This window comes from Pseudorca crassidens, chromosome 20 (assembly GCF_039906515.1).
Source record: "Pseudorca crassidens isolate mPseCra1 chromosome 20, mPseCra1.hap1, whole genome shotgun sequence".
Lineage (NCBI taxonomy): Eukaryota > Metazoa > Chordata > Mammalia > Artiodactyla > Delphinidae > Pseudorca > Pseudorca crassidens.
Window position 1 is genome coordinate 39,053,476 of NC_090315.1, and position 15,235 is coordinate 39,068,710.

At 36.6% G+C, this 15,235-nt stretch overlaps 1 protein-coding gene across 4 annotated transcripts in view; it reads right to left on the reverse strand.

Annotated features, from left to right (window-relative positions):
• The window catches only part of CDH8 (cadherin 8), a 386,150-nt gene that overhangs the window by 245,990 nt on the left and 124,925 nt on the right, over nucleotides 1-15,235 (reverse strand). For all 4 annotated transcript variants that reach the window (XM_067717873.1, XM_067717872.1, XM_067717875.1 and 1 more), the window contains one exon: nucleotides 4,778-5,072. In XM_067717873.1, the coding sequence (XP_067573974.1) occupies nucleotides 4,778-5,072 (295 nt within the window). The remainder of the gene's footprint in view (nucleotides 1-4,777; nucleotides 5,073-15,235) is intronic.

Consider the following 15,235-nt stretch of genomic DNA (forward strand, 5'->3'; position numbering starts at 1 on the left):
ACTGGGACAAATGGAGACATGTGACTGAGGTCTGTGCGTCCAATAGCAATGGTGTATCACTATTAATTTCCTAATTTTGATGGCTGTATTGTCCTTGTGTAGAGAAAACACCCATGTGGCAAAGACTGACTGAATTATCTCATGGTAATGGGGCATCATCGCAGCAATGTACTCACTTATAGTTCAGGAAAAATACATTTGGACTACAAATGCAACTTTTCTCTAAGATTAAATTTATTCCAAATTAAAGATAATGAACAACACAAAAGAAATAGAATGTATTTTATATGGGCCTTCCTCCAAAAGAGGATTTGAAGACTTTTACCATAAAAGAACAAAATTACAAAGAAAAGACATACTACTAATGGTAAGAGAAGACAGGAGAGTGAGAATGACACATAGAAGGGACAACACGAACTGTTTTCAAATGCTGGCATTTTCCTTTTGGCTGAGTTACTGTTTCAAGTAGAGTAAGTTCACTTGCATACTGTGTACTGACAGCCTCGACCTCTTCAGTTATGAGCCTTTGGAAAGCAGTGAGACTTGCCTTTCCAAAATATATTTTACTAAGTAATCTCTTGACCTTCTGATTTTTTGATTAATATTTTTTGATGGAGAGTTCATTTTTTTTTTTGCATTCACTACCAGGAAATCCAAAGTCAATCCTGGTTACTCTCTGTAGTTTTTATCTTTAACATATTAACAGCACTTCAGCCCCAGTTAGTCACCACATGGCTCTCAATGAATTGTATTGTGATTTGAATTTCTATGTGATGTATTGTTCTTACATTTTTAATGTGCTTACATTCCTATTTAAACACTGTGTAATACTTCACCCAAACTTCTCTTTGTCCAACTCCTGTCTCAGCTCCTCAATTTAATTTGCAAAGTATGCTGACCTCAAGAGCTCTTCCACCTTGGAAAAATAGTAACTATTATAAATAGGCAGCAGAACCATAGGGCATATATAAACAAAATTCTCTAGAGATAGTATCAAAAATTAGTACAGCATACTGGTTAAACCCATGGGAGGAAGAGCCAGATGTCTGAATTTAAATCCGTTCTCCCACTTAATATCTGGGTTTGGATTAGCTATTATTTCCCCTATTTTTTCTGATTAAAAATAAAGAGAAATAGAGAAGTTAACATCGGTACTAATGTAGGATTGTTGTGAATATTGCAAGCATTTAACACAGCTTTGGGGATATAGCAACTTTTTAATACATATTGATCATCATGAGCGTAGCCTTGAATCTCAAAGAAAACTAAGAAAACCACCAGTGCTGTGTTTTATATAACTGTGTACTCAACAATGCAATCATGCCCACCAGCTTAAGCCCTACTTGGCTTTCTGATCCTTTTATTCCCATCTTCACTAATATGCCCTTTTGAATAAAATAGGCTTCATTCCAACATGTACAACTGCGAAACATAAAGTTAAGGCTTGTCGAGCAATTTTTCCTTGACCAAGGCATTCATATCCTATACGCAATTTATTGAATCATACTAGCAGAAGTAGCTTGAAAATGGATGTTTGTAAAGAAACCAGTATCAATTGAGCACCAACTCTATGCTACGCCAAGTTATTTAAATATAATCATTGAATTTTTCCAAACATACTTTCTTAGGTAGGGATGCTTGTGCACACTACACAGATAGAGAAGGTGAGGCTTAGATGGGTCATGTCACGAACACAAGTAGAAAATCTGCAGTCAAATAATCTGAGATTCTACTTCGAAGCTAAATACAACGTTCATTTTACCTGAACCCAGGTGTGGACACACAATCAGGGTTAAGTATCCCTCACTCTAATATCCAGTAGCAAAACAAATTATCTATTTAAAGTGTCTGGAACTTAATAAGTGTAGGCACATTTTCACTGAAAAACCAACTTCAACGATGCTAGTTTGGGATCCACAGTAAAAACCAGACAAGCTTGCACATCACTCTTTATGTGGTATTGCTATAAAAGTGAATTCTCATCAAGCTCTGAAATTCACAGTAGAATATAAAAGAGCTCTGTCTACAGCTTCCAAATATGATATTTCTAAAATAATTTGGCTGCCATTTGGGCAAATATATATGTGTGTTTTGTCCTGACAGCTTGTCAACTGGCAGACGGTTCTTGAATATCACATTCATTTCAATGTAATATTGGTAAATTTCTCAATTAGAATTTTACTTTTCACTTTCTGCACAATGAAATCCCCCAGTCCTTGCTGGCATTCTTCAGGGTGTACAGGTGCAGGTGTTGGCATTTCTGCAGTAGCAAAGGAAGAAAAATGAAAGAAGGAAGGAGGGGAGGGAAGAGACAGGCTGGGAGAGAACAGTGGTAATGGGGAGAGAAAGGAGATAGGAGCCGACCTTCATCCTGATATTCACCTTCATGGAAATGAAGGGAATAATTCACACTTGACAATAAAATAGTGCAGTTGCCTCTGCCTCTCTTTAACCAGAGAGGCTGGAGTCAAACAGAAACCAGACACCTCTGTATAATCGATACAGAGAAAAGGTCCAAAGGTACGATGGGAAATCGATTAATAAAAATCATTTTTAAAACCACGACAACCAATTATTGAACACTTATTTACTTCATGGCACACCCTGACTTTGTATTTTATCACGCAGTTCTCAAACAATGAAAGCAAGATGGAAATTGTTATCTTTGCATTGTAGCTAAGGAAAACAAGAAACAGTTTAACCTCCTTGAACTTCAAAGTCAGCCAGATAATAAGGGATAGAACCAGGATTCAAGATTTCATCCACCTAACTTCAAAACCCACACTTTCAACTGCAGCGTATTCCATGTGGTTTTTAGAAGAGATGTCACAAGCTAAGCATTTTTAAAAATAACTGTGTAAAGTTAGTGTAGATTATTTCTTTTAGTTGCTACACTCTTATCAAGAAAAATACTTTAGATAGAGGAAAAATGCATAGGTGCACATACACATTGCATTATGTAGCTAATAATATCTTTAAATTCTTTGTCTTAGCTGAAATTGACCTTGAAGTTTGCAGACGTTTGGGGGCTTTTTTTTTTTCTCAACATACTTATCAGGCACATAACTCATACACACAGGAATGGAAGCCTCTGACACATTTACAATAAATAGATATAGACTTGGCCATTAAGATGTAGAAATCATAATAATGAGGCAAAAATAGCAGCTTTCCTGTTCTTCATTTATTAGCAATTAAGATTAAGTGTTCTGTATGTATTACAGCTGGTAATAGTCCTTTAAAACCATCTTACACAAACCTGAATGAAAAGATGGATTAGGCAAGTTCTCTGCCCTAAATAAGTTGATCAAAAAAGAGGAAAATAAAAAGAGAGAAAAAAATATAGTATTTCTTAGTCCCTATTTACATGCCAGAATTTAAAAGAAGTACAAACATGAATGTGTTTTTGCTTGTTTGTGGGTTTCTTTCTGTGGTAATAGTGATGGTAGAGAGATAAATTCCTGCTAGAAAGACCTAGAAGTTTCCCTAGAAAAAGTGTCATTTCAGCCAGCCATAGAGGAGTGATTTGATTTTGATAAGAAGGAAAAAATAAATAATAATAGGATTCCTCACAAAAGAGATAGAAAAGGGGAGTCTTGGCAGAAGTACATGGGTAAAATGTGAAGACCTGAGGTCAGTTCTGATTTGCTGCTGTAATGGGTGTATCTACCAAAGTTATACTGTGGGTTAAGAAAGAAGAGATCAAATGAAGCCAAACTATTTACCTAATTTTGGCCTTTAATTTATATCTCCCCTTGTGTTTTTTTATTTATCACATCTTGTTCACCTGCTGTTAATTTATGTGATTTTGCTGCATAGCATGTATCCTTATAGGCTGTCTTAAATGCAATTTGAAACAAACTAGGGTATCCCTTACATCCACTGCACACTTAGGAATGACTTTAGTGATCTTAATCCCCTGGATTTTGGATCCTACCTACTACTTTTGTCCGACCAGGAAGAGCTCTAAAATACCTTTTATTCTAGTATAAAGTCTGGGGCCAGGGATTTCCTTTATCGAGGCCAGAGTCTGGGGATAAAACAAATCCAAAAAGGGGAGGAAAAAGTAGAAAATCATGTTTTGAAATATATTCTGTTCTGTAAAGTATAATGAATATTTCAATGGCTCAGAAAAAGTGGGAGTGAGTCCTTGGTGATAGCAATACTCCTTTAAAAAGTTCGGTTAAAAAAAAAAAGAAAAAAATGTTCGGTTAAAGTACGATGCCCACAGCTCAGAAGCCTCTGGTAACTGTGATTTCCTAATTCACTCTAGACTCGACCCAAGCCTCTGGTAACTGTGATTTCCTAATTCACTCTAGACGCGACCCACCAGCTCAATCCAATATCTGGCTGACTACAGACCTAGACGGTTTTCTGTTTCTCTGTGTGCTGCATCTGCATGTGAATATATACAAACAAATAATTAAACATCAAGAAAATATCAATAGGATTAGTCTGGCGTGTTGGAGCAAATCTTGATAAATCCGCCTCGGTAACAATACTCGAACTACAGTCTATGAGAGGAATACCAATTCAGCCTATTGAAGTACTGTCGTGTAAGGAGAGATATTTTAATAAAACTGCTTCGTCAGTTCCTATTACTAAGGGACTAAAGCTATTGAGCTGTGGAACTGAGGCCAAAAAAGGGGAGTTGGAAATGCAAATTAGAGATAAGACGGTAATAAATGTCTTTCATTCAGCCACACACGATCCCTGATGCCAGGAGCTATTTTAAAGATGATTCTTAATAGTTCTGTGAAATTGGAAGCATACATACCCAAAATGGACATCTCTGGCACGGTAGCATGATAGGGTCCATTGAGAAACTCTGGTGCATTGTCGTTGATGTCTTGAACTTTGATAATAAATTCAGAGGGAGGCTCAAGAGGCTTATTTGTCTCCCAGTCCACTGCCTGAGCTGTTAGGGTGTACTCAGCTTTTTCCTCGCGGTCAAGTCTTTTTATAGCATGGATATCTCCTGTTATGTCATTTATTTGAAAGATAGTCCCAGCTCCATCGCCTGATAGGATATATTTGATTTTTTTGCTCCCAGGATCCAGGTCTGTATGTAACTAAAACGAAAAGGGACATTGGTTAGTGATGTGGCAATTTGCAAAGTATGTTTTACTACCTCATGTTTCAATATAAAGTTGTTTCTTGCTACATCAATTGTAACTTCATCAGTGTCTGCTAACAGTAGCTGTACAAAGAGTCTATGCAACTGAATGCATATCAAGTAAAATATAATGAAATTCAGACAAATATGTTTGAACACTTTAAAAATATACTCTGGCCTGTTCAGTATAAACTGATACACATTTACAATGATAAAAAGATTGAGAAGAAAACACTAAAATAAATGTATTCTTTCCATTTATTCATACATTTACTGTTCAGTATAAACTGATATGCATTTACAATGATAAAAAGACCAGGAGAAAATACAAAAATACATGTATGCTTTTTAATTTGTTAATACATTTATTTAAAGTTATTATTATTAGTTAACCTTTTATGGGTTACTATCTGTGTGCCAAGAGCTATATGAATCACTTCTCATATGATAATCCCCGTAATTCTTCCAAAAGTCACTGAGTTAGAATGTATCATATGAAATATGAGAAAAGGGAAGTTTGACAAGGCATATTATAACATCTTCAAGGTTTCCATCTGATGGAATCAAGTGTAGTAGACCTAAAATTCAACTCAGATCTGGCTGCTCTATTCATAAAAACAGAAATAATTCTAATAATCGGATATATATTAAGATCTTATGTTTATGTAAGGCTTTTTTTTCCTCTTTGATTTACACAATTCTTCTGGTCCAGGAAAATTATTCCCATTTTACATAGATGACTGAGGCCAGATTATGGGAGCACATTTTCCAGAAATGGGACTTCTTAGAGAAATGAAAACTTCGCAGCAGGGATCCAGATCCATCTTAGATCATGGCAACACCTACTTTGCCTAAAACATTTTAGTAGGTATTGGGGAAAACAGAATCCCTGGCTTTCAAATTTTCACCGTTTATTCCTTAGAGGGAGACTCCTGATACAGGGTGCTTCTTTTTTATACTATGTTGACTCCTGTTAAAAAAACTAAAATAAAACAAGAATATATATATTTTTAGTTTGTATTTTTAAAAGGAAAATTAACTGAATTATATTTGCAAAATACTGCTCAAATGTACATATTTTCAGCTTAATCCAGTTACTTAAATGCCAGTATAGTTATAGTTCTTGCATCAGGAGATTTCAAACACTTGCTCCTTAAAAAATATACATATGTATATATTGAAAAAAAAGTCTTGTGCAAAGAAACTCCTAGAAGCTCAAAAGACATTGCATTCTCTTGGGATCACTTTCATTCAGTGATTGCGTTCTTTGCCAATTTAAATTGTATTTAGTGCCTCAATAAATGAAAAGATTTTTTTAAAGACATAAAAACAGCAACAAAGAATCCAAATGCATCTAGATCGCCTATTTTACTTTTGAATACTTTAAAAAGCTAAAGCATAAGATTACATCAAATACTTACTGAATCTCAAAATGTATCCCTTTCATTTATTGTATTGAACTTATTAACAAGAGCAAATATTGAAATGCCACTTTACCTTAATGAATGTAGGATTATAATTCATTAATATGATATTAATCCTAATTTATGACCATTTTAATTTATGTGCATTTTAACATTTCCATTAGCATTTTTATTAAAAAAGAAAATTTTGAATAAAATATGATTCATGGACATTTCCATTCATATGCAGGCATCACTAAGACACAGAGGTGTTGGTATGTGTCAATCTTGCCCATCACATTTTTGCTATTAAAAATTAAGACATTCAAAATGCTGCTACTATTACTTATATTAGAACTTATTTGCACCACATTTTCCTTATATTTATCAATAGCCTCTGATTAGTAAATCGTATCGTACTCCCAGGTTTTGATGATCCTTTGTGTTTAGAAATGACTGAGGGAGAAGGGAAAAGCATAGGTTTTTGAAAAAAACACAAAGCTAAGACTCAGGTCTCTCTAACTATATAAACTGGAGAAATTAACACATTTATTTGAGCTTCAGTTACTTTGCCTCTAATATGGGGATAAAACATCTACCCTGCAGAATTGGTTTTAGAATCTGAGATGATCTATTTGAAAAACAGAGAAAAATGGAAGTTGGCATATTAAGTGTACAATAACTAAAACCATTTTTACTTCATAGCATCCTCAACTATATACGACTATCTGAAAACACTATAATAAAGCCCAGTTGCAAGCTGAGTGAAAAGTTCCCAAGATTCCATCCTGAAAAAAACTCTTAGCAAACACTGTGTGCTTCCTCTTTCTTCTGAAATTTATTTTTAGCAAATCTCAGCAAAATCCAGAGCCCTCATGATCTTGAAAGGCAGAGTACTGCGTTTCTATATTCATTCATTTCATCCTGTAATTTGGATCACACACACTCAAACACACACTCTTGCACATGGCTTGTTCAGGTAACCAACTTGACATTACAAATAAAAGACCTGTGGGTATGTAAGAATAGCAATTGCAGGCAGCAAACGCTCATAAAACTCCAGATCTGGACCTCAGGCTTCGGAATGCGTGATGATAAGCTGCTGCTTTTTTGGTTGGTCTTCACATATCTGTTAAAACCTGCTCACTTCAATGCATCAAGACTGTTCTTGTCAATTTATCCCACCCTAGGACGCTCTCTGTGAGATTATGGTACCAAAGGTATCCCAAACGCACCACGTTTTCACACATTTGTGCATCATCTGAAAGTGTGAGGACCATCTCTCCCAAGAGCTGCTTCTGCTAATTAGAGCAGCATAAGGGCCACATGCAAACTGGCTGGGATGGTAAGGCTGGTTGGCCTGGCTGTGGTACAAAAATACCTCATCCATTCACTGATTAAATACGCACAAAATATGATTACAAACAACACAGACATGGTCTCTGCCCTCAAAGACCCATAGGTTAGTGGGAGATAAACACAAATAAACAGAAAATATTTGCTGTTGTTATTGTTACTACCACACGTAATAACTACATATTACCTGGTAAACATTTTATTCAATACATGTATACATGTAATGTTTTTCTCACAGCCAACCAGAGAACATTTTGCCATTTCACCCATGAAACAGTTAAGATTCAGAGATTTTTAGGGAACTTTTCCATAGAATGTACTATCAGCAAGTGGCGATCTTAACAGCAGAAGCTTTAAAGGAAATTTCCTGGATTCAAATGCATGCTCTATAGGTTTGAGTGCATATATTAAGTTTACTTAACTCAGAAAGTGGAGCTTGAAGGAACAGAAAAGGCCACTACAAACAAGTAATGATGAAAACTCCAGATCTCAAAGAGGGAGGGAATGGGTGAAGATCCAGAGATAAGAGAAAGCATAGTAAGTGGGAAAAGATGATTTAACATCGCACTGACTTCAGGAAACGAGAAGAAGCAGGAAATAAGAATAAAAAGCAAGGCAGGGGTCAGATTACACAGAGTTTTGAAGGCAAGATAGAATTCAGATTTGACTATAAAGCAAGAAGAGTCCATAAACACAAGGTTTCAGTAAGAAGCCTGGCATCATAATAGTTTTGTTTTACTAAATCACAGTGCTTGGTGTGTGCCCATAAGCAAAAGTCTCAGAAGCAAAGGAAAAGAGATCAGAGGGAAAACTTAGACACCAATTCACAAAGCTACCTCAATCTGCGTTCCCAAGCTCAGCCCAGCACCCATGATCTGTCTCATCTACAACCAGACGGATCCCGGTGGTCACTCACAGCAGCCTCGTAGGAGAAGCGCCGAGTGTCAGGTATGCAACGGAGCGATCCCGTCATTCATATTAAGTCTTCGATTTGAGGGATCATAACGGGACTGCTACATAATTGAGCTGAATTGTGAGTATCAATATAATTACACCTTTACTGTCTTTCATATATTTTCAAAAATCCCTTAATTAAAATACAAGTTTAAACTTTAAAAACCATGGGAAGAAGCTCTTGCATCTCCACTCTCCTTTGCATTCCCACTGCCTAGTAAGGTGCCTGTCATGTTGTTGGAGCTCAAACAATATTTGTGGAGTAGGTAAGGTGAATGCAAAAGAAGGGAAGGAAAGAACATTGCCTCGTTTTACTTTCAAAACAGTACTTTAAAGAAGAGAGTAAAGAAATTTAGAAAAGTTAGGTTCAGTGAGCTAAAATCTTATCCACTCTAAACGCAAAGCCCTTGAGTTCCCTCAAATATGCATTCAATTGTAGCCCCCAGCAAAACAACTGAGACATAGTAGAGGGAACATCGATGGAAACATGAGTGGATGGATGGATGGCAATGGATGAATAATAGATGGACAACAGACAACAAGTATCTAATATACACACATCACTGTTCTCAGAATAAGAGCCCCCGCCACCCCAGTCTTCAAACAGAATCACCCTTATCTCCCCTCTGGCTGTCAAAGAAAAAAAAAAAAGTACAAACTACTTTTCTACCTTCTCCTACAAGATTCCTGAGGACACCACAGCACTCCTAGTACAGTAGAGCCTAGAGAAGATAAATTCTCCTCTGAGTGCCTATTTTAATACCAAAGAATGATTTAATTACCATGCTGCCCAACTTTTCCTGGAGAGTGAGTGATGAGGAGTAGGATTCAGTGAACTATGGGGGAAATCAGCACCTCATCGGAAAATCGGTAGCTCTGACATCAGAACTTACTTTGAAGTTCCACTCCCTCCAAAAGGAAATCCTAAGAGGTTTCTCAACTTTCCTCTCTTCCTTTAGAGAAGTCTAAGTTACAGGGAGAGAATCAGCATCTTTTGAAACACAAAGGGGTTAACGGGGATCACTACAACATGAATCTCTATCACTGATGCCTGTTTTTCATCAATCTGCGCTCCCTTGGAAAGAACAGCAAGCTTAGCACACTTAAATAATATTAAATCTTACACTGTACTCTCCCTATCTACCAGGTGCCTGTCAGGGAGATACTGTCAGCGAACAGACGGATAATCTAATCCTTAAGTTATAACCAATTAACATCAAAGATGGGACCAGAAACCTAGCACAGTATAAGTTTTTGACCTAAATGATAAGAGTGCAGGAATTCACTCTAGATCAGGTGCATATTTAGGCTGCTAGGAGAGTGAAAGGGCCGGTAGAGAAAAAGTGCAAGAGGGTATAAGAAGAGAATACTTTCATGTTCCTGAACCGTTCTTCCACAACAAGGACCAGGAGTCTGACTTGAAATCTACTTATTTTAACTTGTAGTTCAGCCTTCTCGTGCACTGTAGAACATCTCACAAAAGATGCTGACCCAACATGAAATGGTCCATTCGAGAATGAGTTTGAGTCCATCGTTGTATTCAAGCAGAACTAGACAACCGCTGGTTCTTCTGCTTTAGAGCTAAACGAAGCATCATATGATGGTGGGAAATGGGGTAGGAGGGGCGAAGATGTTAGGGTGGACCACATAACTTGTAAAATGCCTTTATATGCTGAAATGTTATACCACATCAGTAAATCTATATAATTATTCCATCCAGTCATGCCACTCTTTTTTTTTCATTTATTTTACTGAAGTATTGTTGATTTACAATGTTGTGTTAATTTCTGCTGTACAACAAAGTGACTCAGATATATATATATATTCTTTTTCATATTCTTTTCATTTATGGTTTATTATAAGATATCAAATATAGCTCCCTATGCTATACACTAGGACCTTGTTGTTTATGCATTCTATATATACTAGTTTGCATCTGCTAACCCCCAAACTCCCAATCCTTCCCTCCACTGCTCCTCCTCCCCCTAGGCAACCACAAGTCTGTTCTTTATGGCTCAGTCACTCCACTCTTAACAATTTGCAGAAACAAATTATAAAACTAAAGCCAGGTAATAGACATAAAAACACCCCAGCATATTAGTAAGATCAAGTTGGGAATATGCACTTACTCTCACGATCATACACTCTAAGGAAATAATTCAGTGAAATGATAACAGTCCTCAAAGTCATTCTCATATAAACCAAATGACTCTTAAATTTGTCTTATGGAGTGAAAGGCTAAAGAAGACACAATCCCCGATTAAAAGACTAGAACAGAGCATCCTACACTGGAAGTGACCTCTACTTTGACAAAAAAATTCTAATGTTTTACAGGAGGCAAATGTGTAGCGTCCTGATATCTCAGATGTGTGGTCTTTGCATTCCGTGTCAGCTGCTGATGTGCATACTGAACAGCTTAACCTGGCCAAGGGGACCAGTGCCCAGAGAAACAGAAAATTGGAAGCAAGTCTGAGTGAACTGCTGCTTTTGGCTGCAGGGACCTGAAATTATAGTCAGAATTAGGAATGCATTACTTGTGTTACTCCTTTAAATGGTTAAGTTCCACAGAGGGCCTCTAGGTACATGAGTCAACAATCTTCCAACAACAAGCACTGTACATGGTACATAGCAAATGCTCAGTAAAGTCTAATTGCTGTTTTGTCTGCACAGGACCTACCATAACTTCCTGCACCTTATCAGTGATTTTATAAGGATGAGAGGCACTGGTTCAGTAAATATATGGACTTTCTCAAGCTCACATGACTAACAAACAACAGAACCAGATGTAACCCAGTAAATCAGATTTCAGAGCATACACATTTTAGCATAATTCTAGAGAGATCCCCAGGAAAGCATACCTAGTTAGTCTGGAGACCTCCTATGTCACTAGATGAGAAGGAGGCAGAATGGAGAAGCCTCTCTATTCTGTCCCTATATGGCAGTAGAAATTTCCTATATATATTTAGAAGCTACTTGTATGAAATCATGCAGTACAGTTCATCCTAAAAAAGTTTGAAATAGAGTAGACATAGAAATAGAAAGGCAGTATGCTCAACTAATAGGAATGCAAATGGAGAATATTGACATGAAGAGGCTGGCCAGCTGTTTACCAAGCCAACATTCATGACCTTGGCAAATTTGCTACTATCTTGTCTGGACCGCAGCTTTGTAGGTTTGGAAACATGATGTGTCAGTCTTATAGCAAATCCATCTCTCTCAGCCCGACGCCAACAAAGAAAGTTCCCAAGCCCAATTTTTTTAAAGGCAACATATCAATGATAAATAGTATTTCGACTATTTAAGTGATCATGATGAGCAAAATTTCTCTTTATATAAAGACCCACACACAAGTGAAGCCAAATTATCCTTGTTGATAGGATTCAGAGAAAGGAGAATTAGATGGATCAATTCCATAATGATGCCATGGGAAAAAATAGCATAAGTATGCCCATCCTACAAAAACGGTCTTAAAAATGCTCTAGCATGCTTAAGTTTTGTATTCTCAGATTTTTTCTTTTACTTTAAGTAATGAGGTGGAGGCTCTGATATTTAAGCAACCACAGGTAAAAAAAAAAAAAAAAAGACAATGAATTCCTTTCAATTGGACACATAATTTCTTATGTATGTTGATAACATCCTGGTTAACATATTAAATCTTACAGGGTTGGAAGTCAATATGTTTCTCTAAGGCAACCAAAGATTAATATAGTAGTAATTCAGATTATGGGAACCAGAATGAGAGCCTGATAAGAAATAGAAAAAACTGTAAGATACTGAGGGATTTACTTAACCTCCCCAGATTTCAGTGTCCTTATTTGTAAAATGCTTTAATAACAGGTTTAACAACCTACCTATAGGGTTTTTGTAATGATTAAAATGTGACAGTAGATAATAGATAAAGGCATGATATCTTTTAGGAGCCAAAATATTCAAGTAAAACTGCATATAGGGTGGATTCTTGTGGAGACTGAATTTTGGAATTACAATGATAAGTTCTGCCAAACCTGGAACTGCTTTCCAAGAAAAATACATCTAACAACATAGACTTCAACATGCAACATTACTCTGTAGTGAATATAAGAAATGTCACTTCCTTTTTTTTATTGGAGTATAGTTGCTTTATAATGTTGTGTTAGTTTCTACTGTACAGCAAAGTGAATCAGCTATACATATATATATATATATATATATATATATATATCCCCTCTTTTTTGGATTTCCTTCCCATTTTGGTCACCACAGAGCATTGAGCAGGGTTCCCTGTGCTATATAGTAGGTTCTCATTAGTTATCTATTTTATACATAGTATCAATAGTGTATATATGTCAATCCCAATCTCCCAATTCAATCCACCTGCCCCTTCCCCCTTGGTATCCACACGTTTGTTCTCTACTTCTGTCTCTACTTCTGCTTTGCAAATAAGATCATCTATACCATTTTTCTAGATTCCACATATATGTGTTAATATAAGATATTTGTTTTTCTCTTTCTGGCTTCACTCTGTATGACAGTCTCAAGGTCCGTCCACGTCTCTACAAATGACCCAATTTCGTTCCTTTTTATAGCTGAGTAACATTCCATTGTTTATATGTACCACATCTTCTTTATCCATTCCTCTGTTGATGGACATTTAGGTTGCTTCCATGTCCTGGCTATTGTAAATAGTGCTGCAATGAACACTGGGGTACATGTGTCTTTTTGAATTATGGTTTTCTCAGGGTATATGCCCAGTAGTGGGATTGCTGGGTCATATGGTTAATTCTATTTTTAGTTTTTTAAGGAACCTCCATACTGTTCTCCATAGCGGCTGTATCAATTTACATTCCCACCAACAGTGCAAGAGGGTTCCCTTTTCTCCACACGCTCCTCAGCATTTATTGTTTGCAGATTTTCTGATGATGGCCATTCTGACTGGTGTGAGGTGATACCTCATTGTAGTTTTGATTTGCATTTCTCTAATAATTTGTGATGTTGAGCATCTTTTTTTTTAAAACATCTTTATTGGAGTATAATTGTTTTACAGTGTTGTGTTAGTTTCTCTGTACAACAAAGTGAATCAGCTATATGTACACATATATCCCCATATCCCCTCCCTCTTGCATCTCCCTCCCACACCCCCAGCCCACCCCTCTAGGTGGTCACAAAGCACCGAGCTGATCTCCCTGTGCGATGCAGCTGCTTCCCACTAGCTATTAAAAAAAAAAAAAAAAAAAAGGTTCTGACGAACCTAGGGGCAGGACAGGAATAAAGACACAGATGTAGAGAATGCACTTGAGGGTATGGGGAGGGGGAAGTGTAAGCTGGGACAAAGTGAAAGAGTAGCACTGACATATATACACTTCCAAATGTTGAGCATCTTTTCATGTGTTTGTTGGCCATCTGTATGTCTTCTTTGGATAAATGTCTATTTAGGTATTTAGGTCTTCTGCCCAGTTTTTGACTGGGTTTTTTTTTTTTTTTTTTTGATATTGAGCTGCCTGAGTCATTTGTATATTTTGGAGATTAATCCTTTGTCAGTTGCTCCGTTTGCAAATATTTTCTCCCAAGAATGTCACTTCTTGAGTCAAATGATCTTGGTACAAAGTGGCTTAAACTCTTACATTGGGCATTCTTATATTGAGTGTATATTCACATATTTGGTACTTATTCACCTGCTCAGGAAGTAATGATAGTATATGTATCTAGAAGTTTTCACTTTTTTTCAGCTTTAGTGACGTGTAATCGACAAATAAAATTGTAAGGTATTTAAAATGTACTTCATTTTTCTTTCTTGTTACTCAAAAACTGTAAGCCTAGAAGTAGGGGGAGGGTGATCAATGTGCATTGGGCCATTGAATAAATGCTTGTGTGCTCAAGAGTGTGGGTGAATAGTAATTGTGGACCTATTACTAAAAAGAGATTTAGGTGAATGGATCAAGGAGTGGACGGATGAATGAATGACTAGATGGATGGATAAATTGGTTGATAACAGAATTAAGGGGAGGAAAATTCATAGACAGATGGTTTTATTGGGAAATGCATGCATAAAAAATAATAGATAGAGGGATGGCTAGCTGAGTAAGAGTCTCAGCCGTTTTTCCATTTAGGTTCCAAAGCACATTAAATACTATGAACGGATACATGAATGAACAGATGGACATACTGGTGAGTGGGTGGGTGGAAGGACCACAGTTTCTCACTAAAAGATTGATTTGGGGAAAACATAACAAATTATTCTCTCTCACAGTCCTATTTCCTGTCTTACAGTAAAGCAGACATAGGACTTGGGAGTTCAACTATAAATTATGAGAGATTCTCAGACAAAGATCTTTGGAGTATGTTTACTTTGCAACTAAACCATCACTCTTCACAGATTTCTTTTAAAAATTTCTGTCTCAATAGATGTATAGATATAGATAGTAAAGAT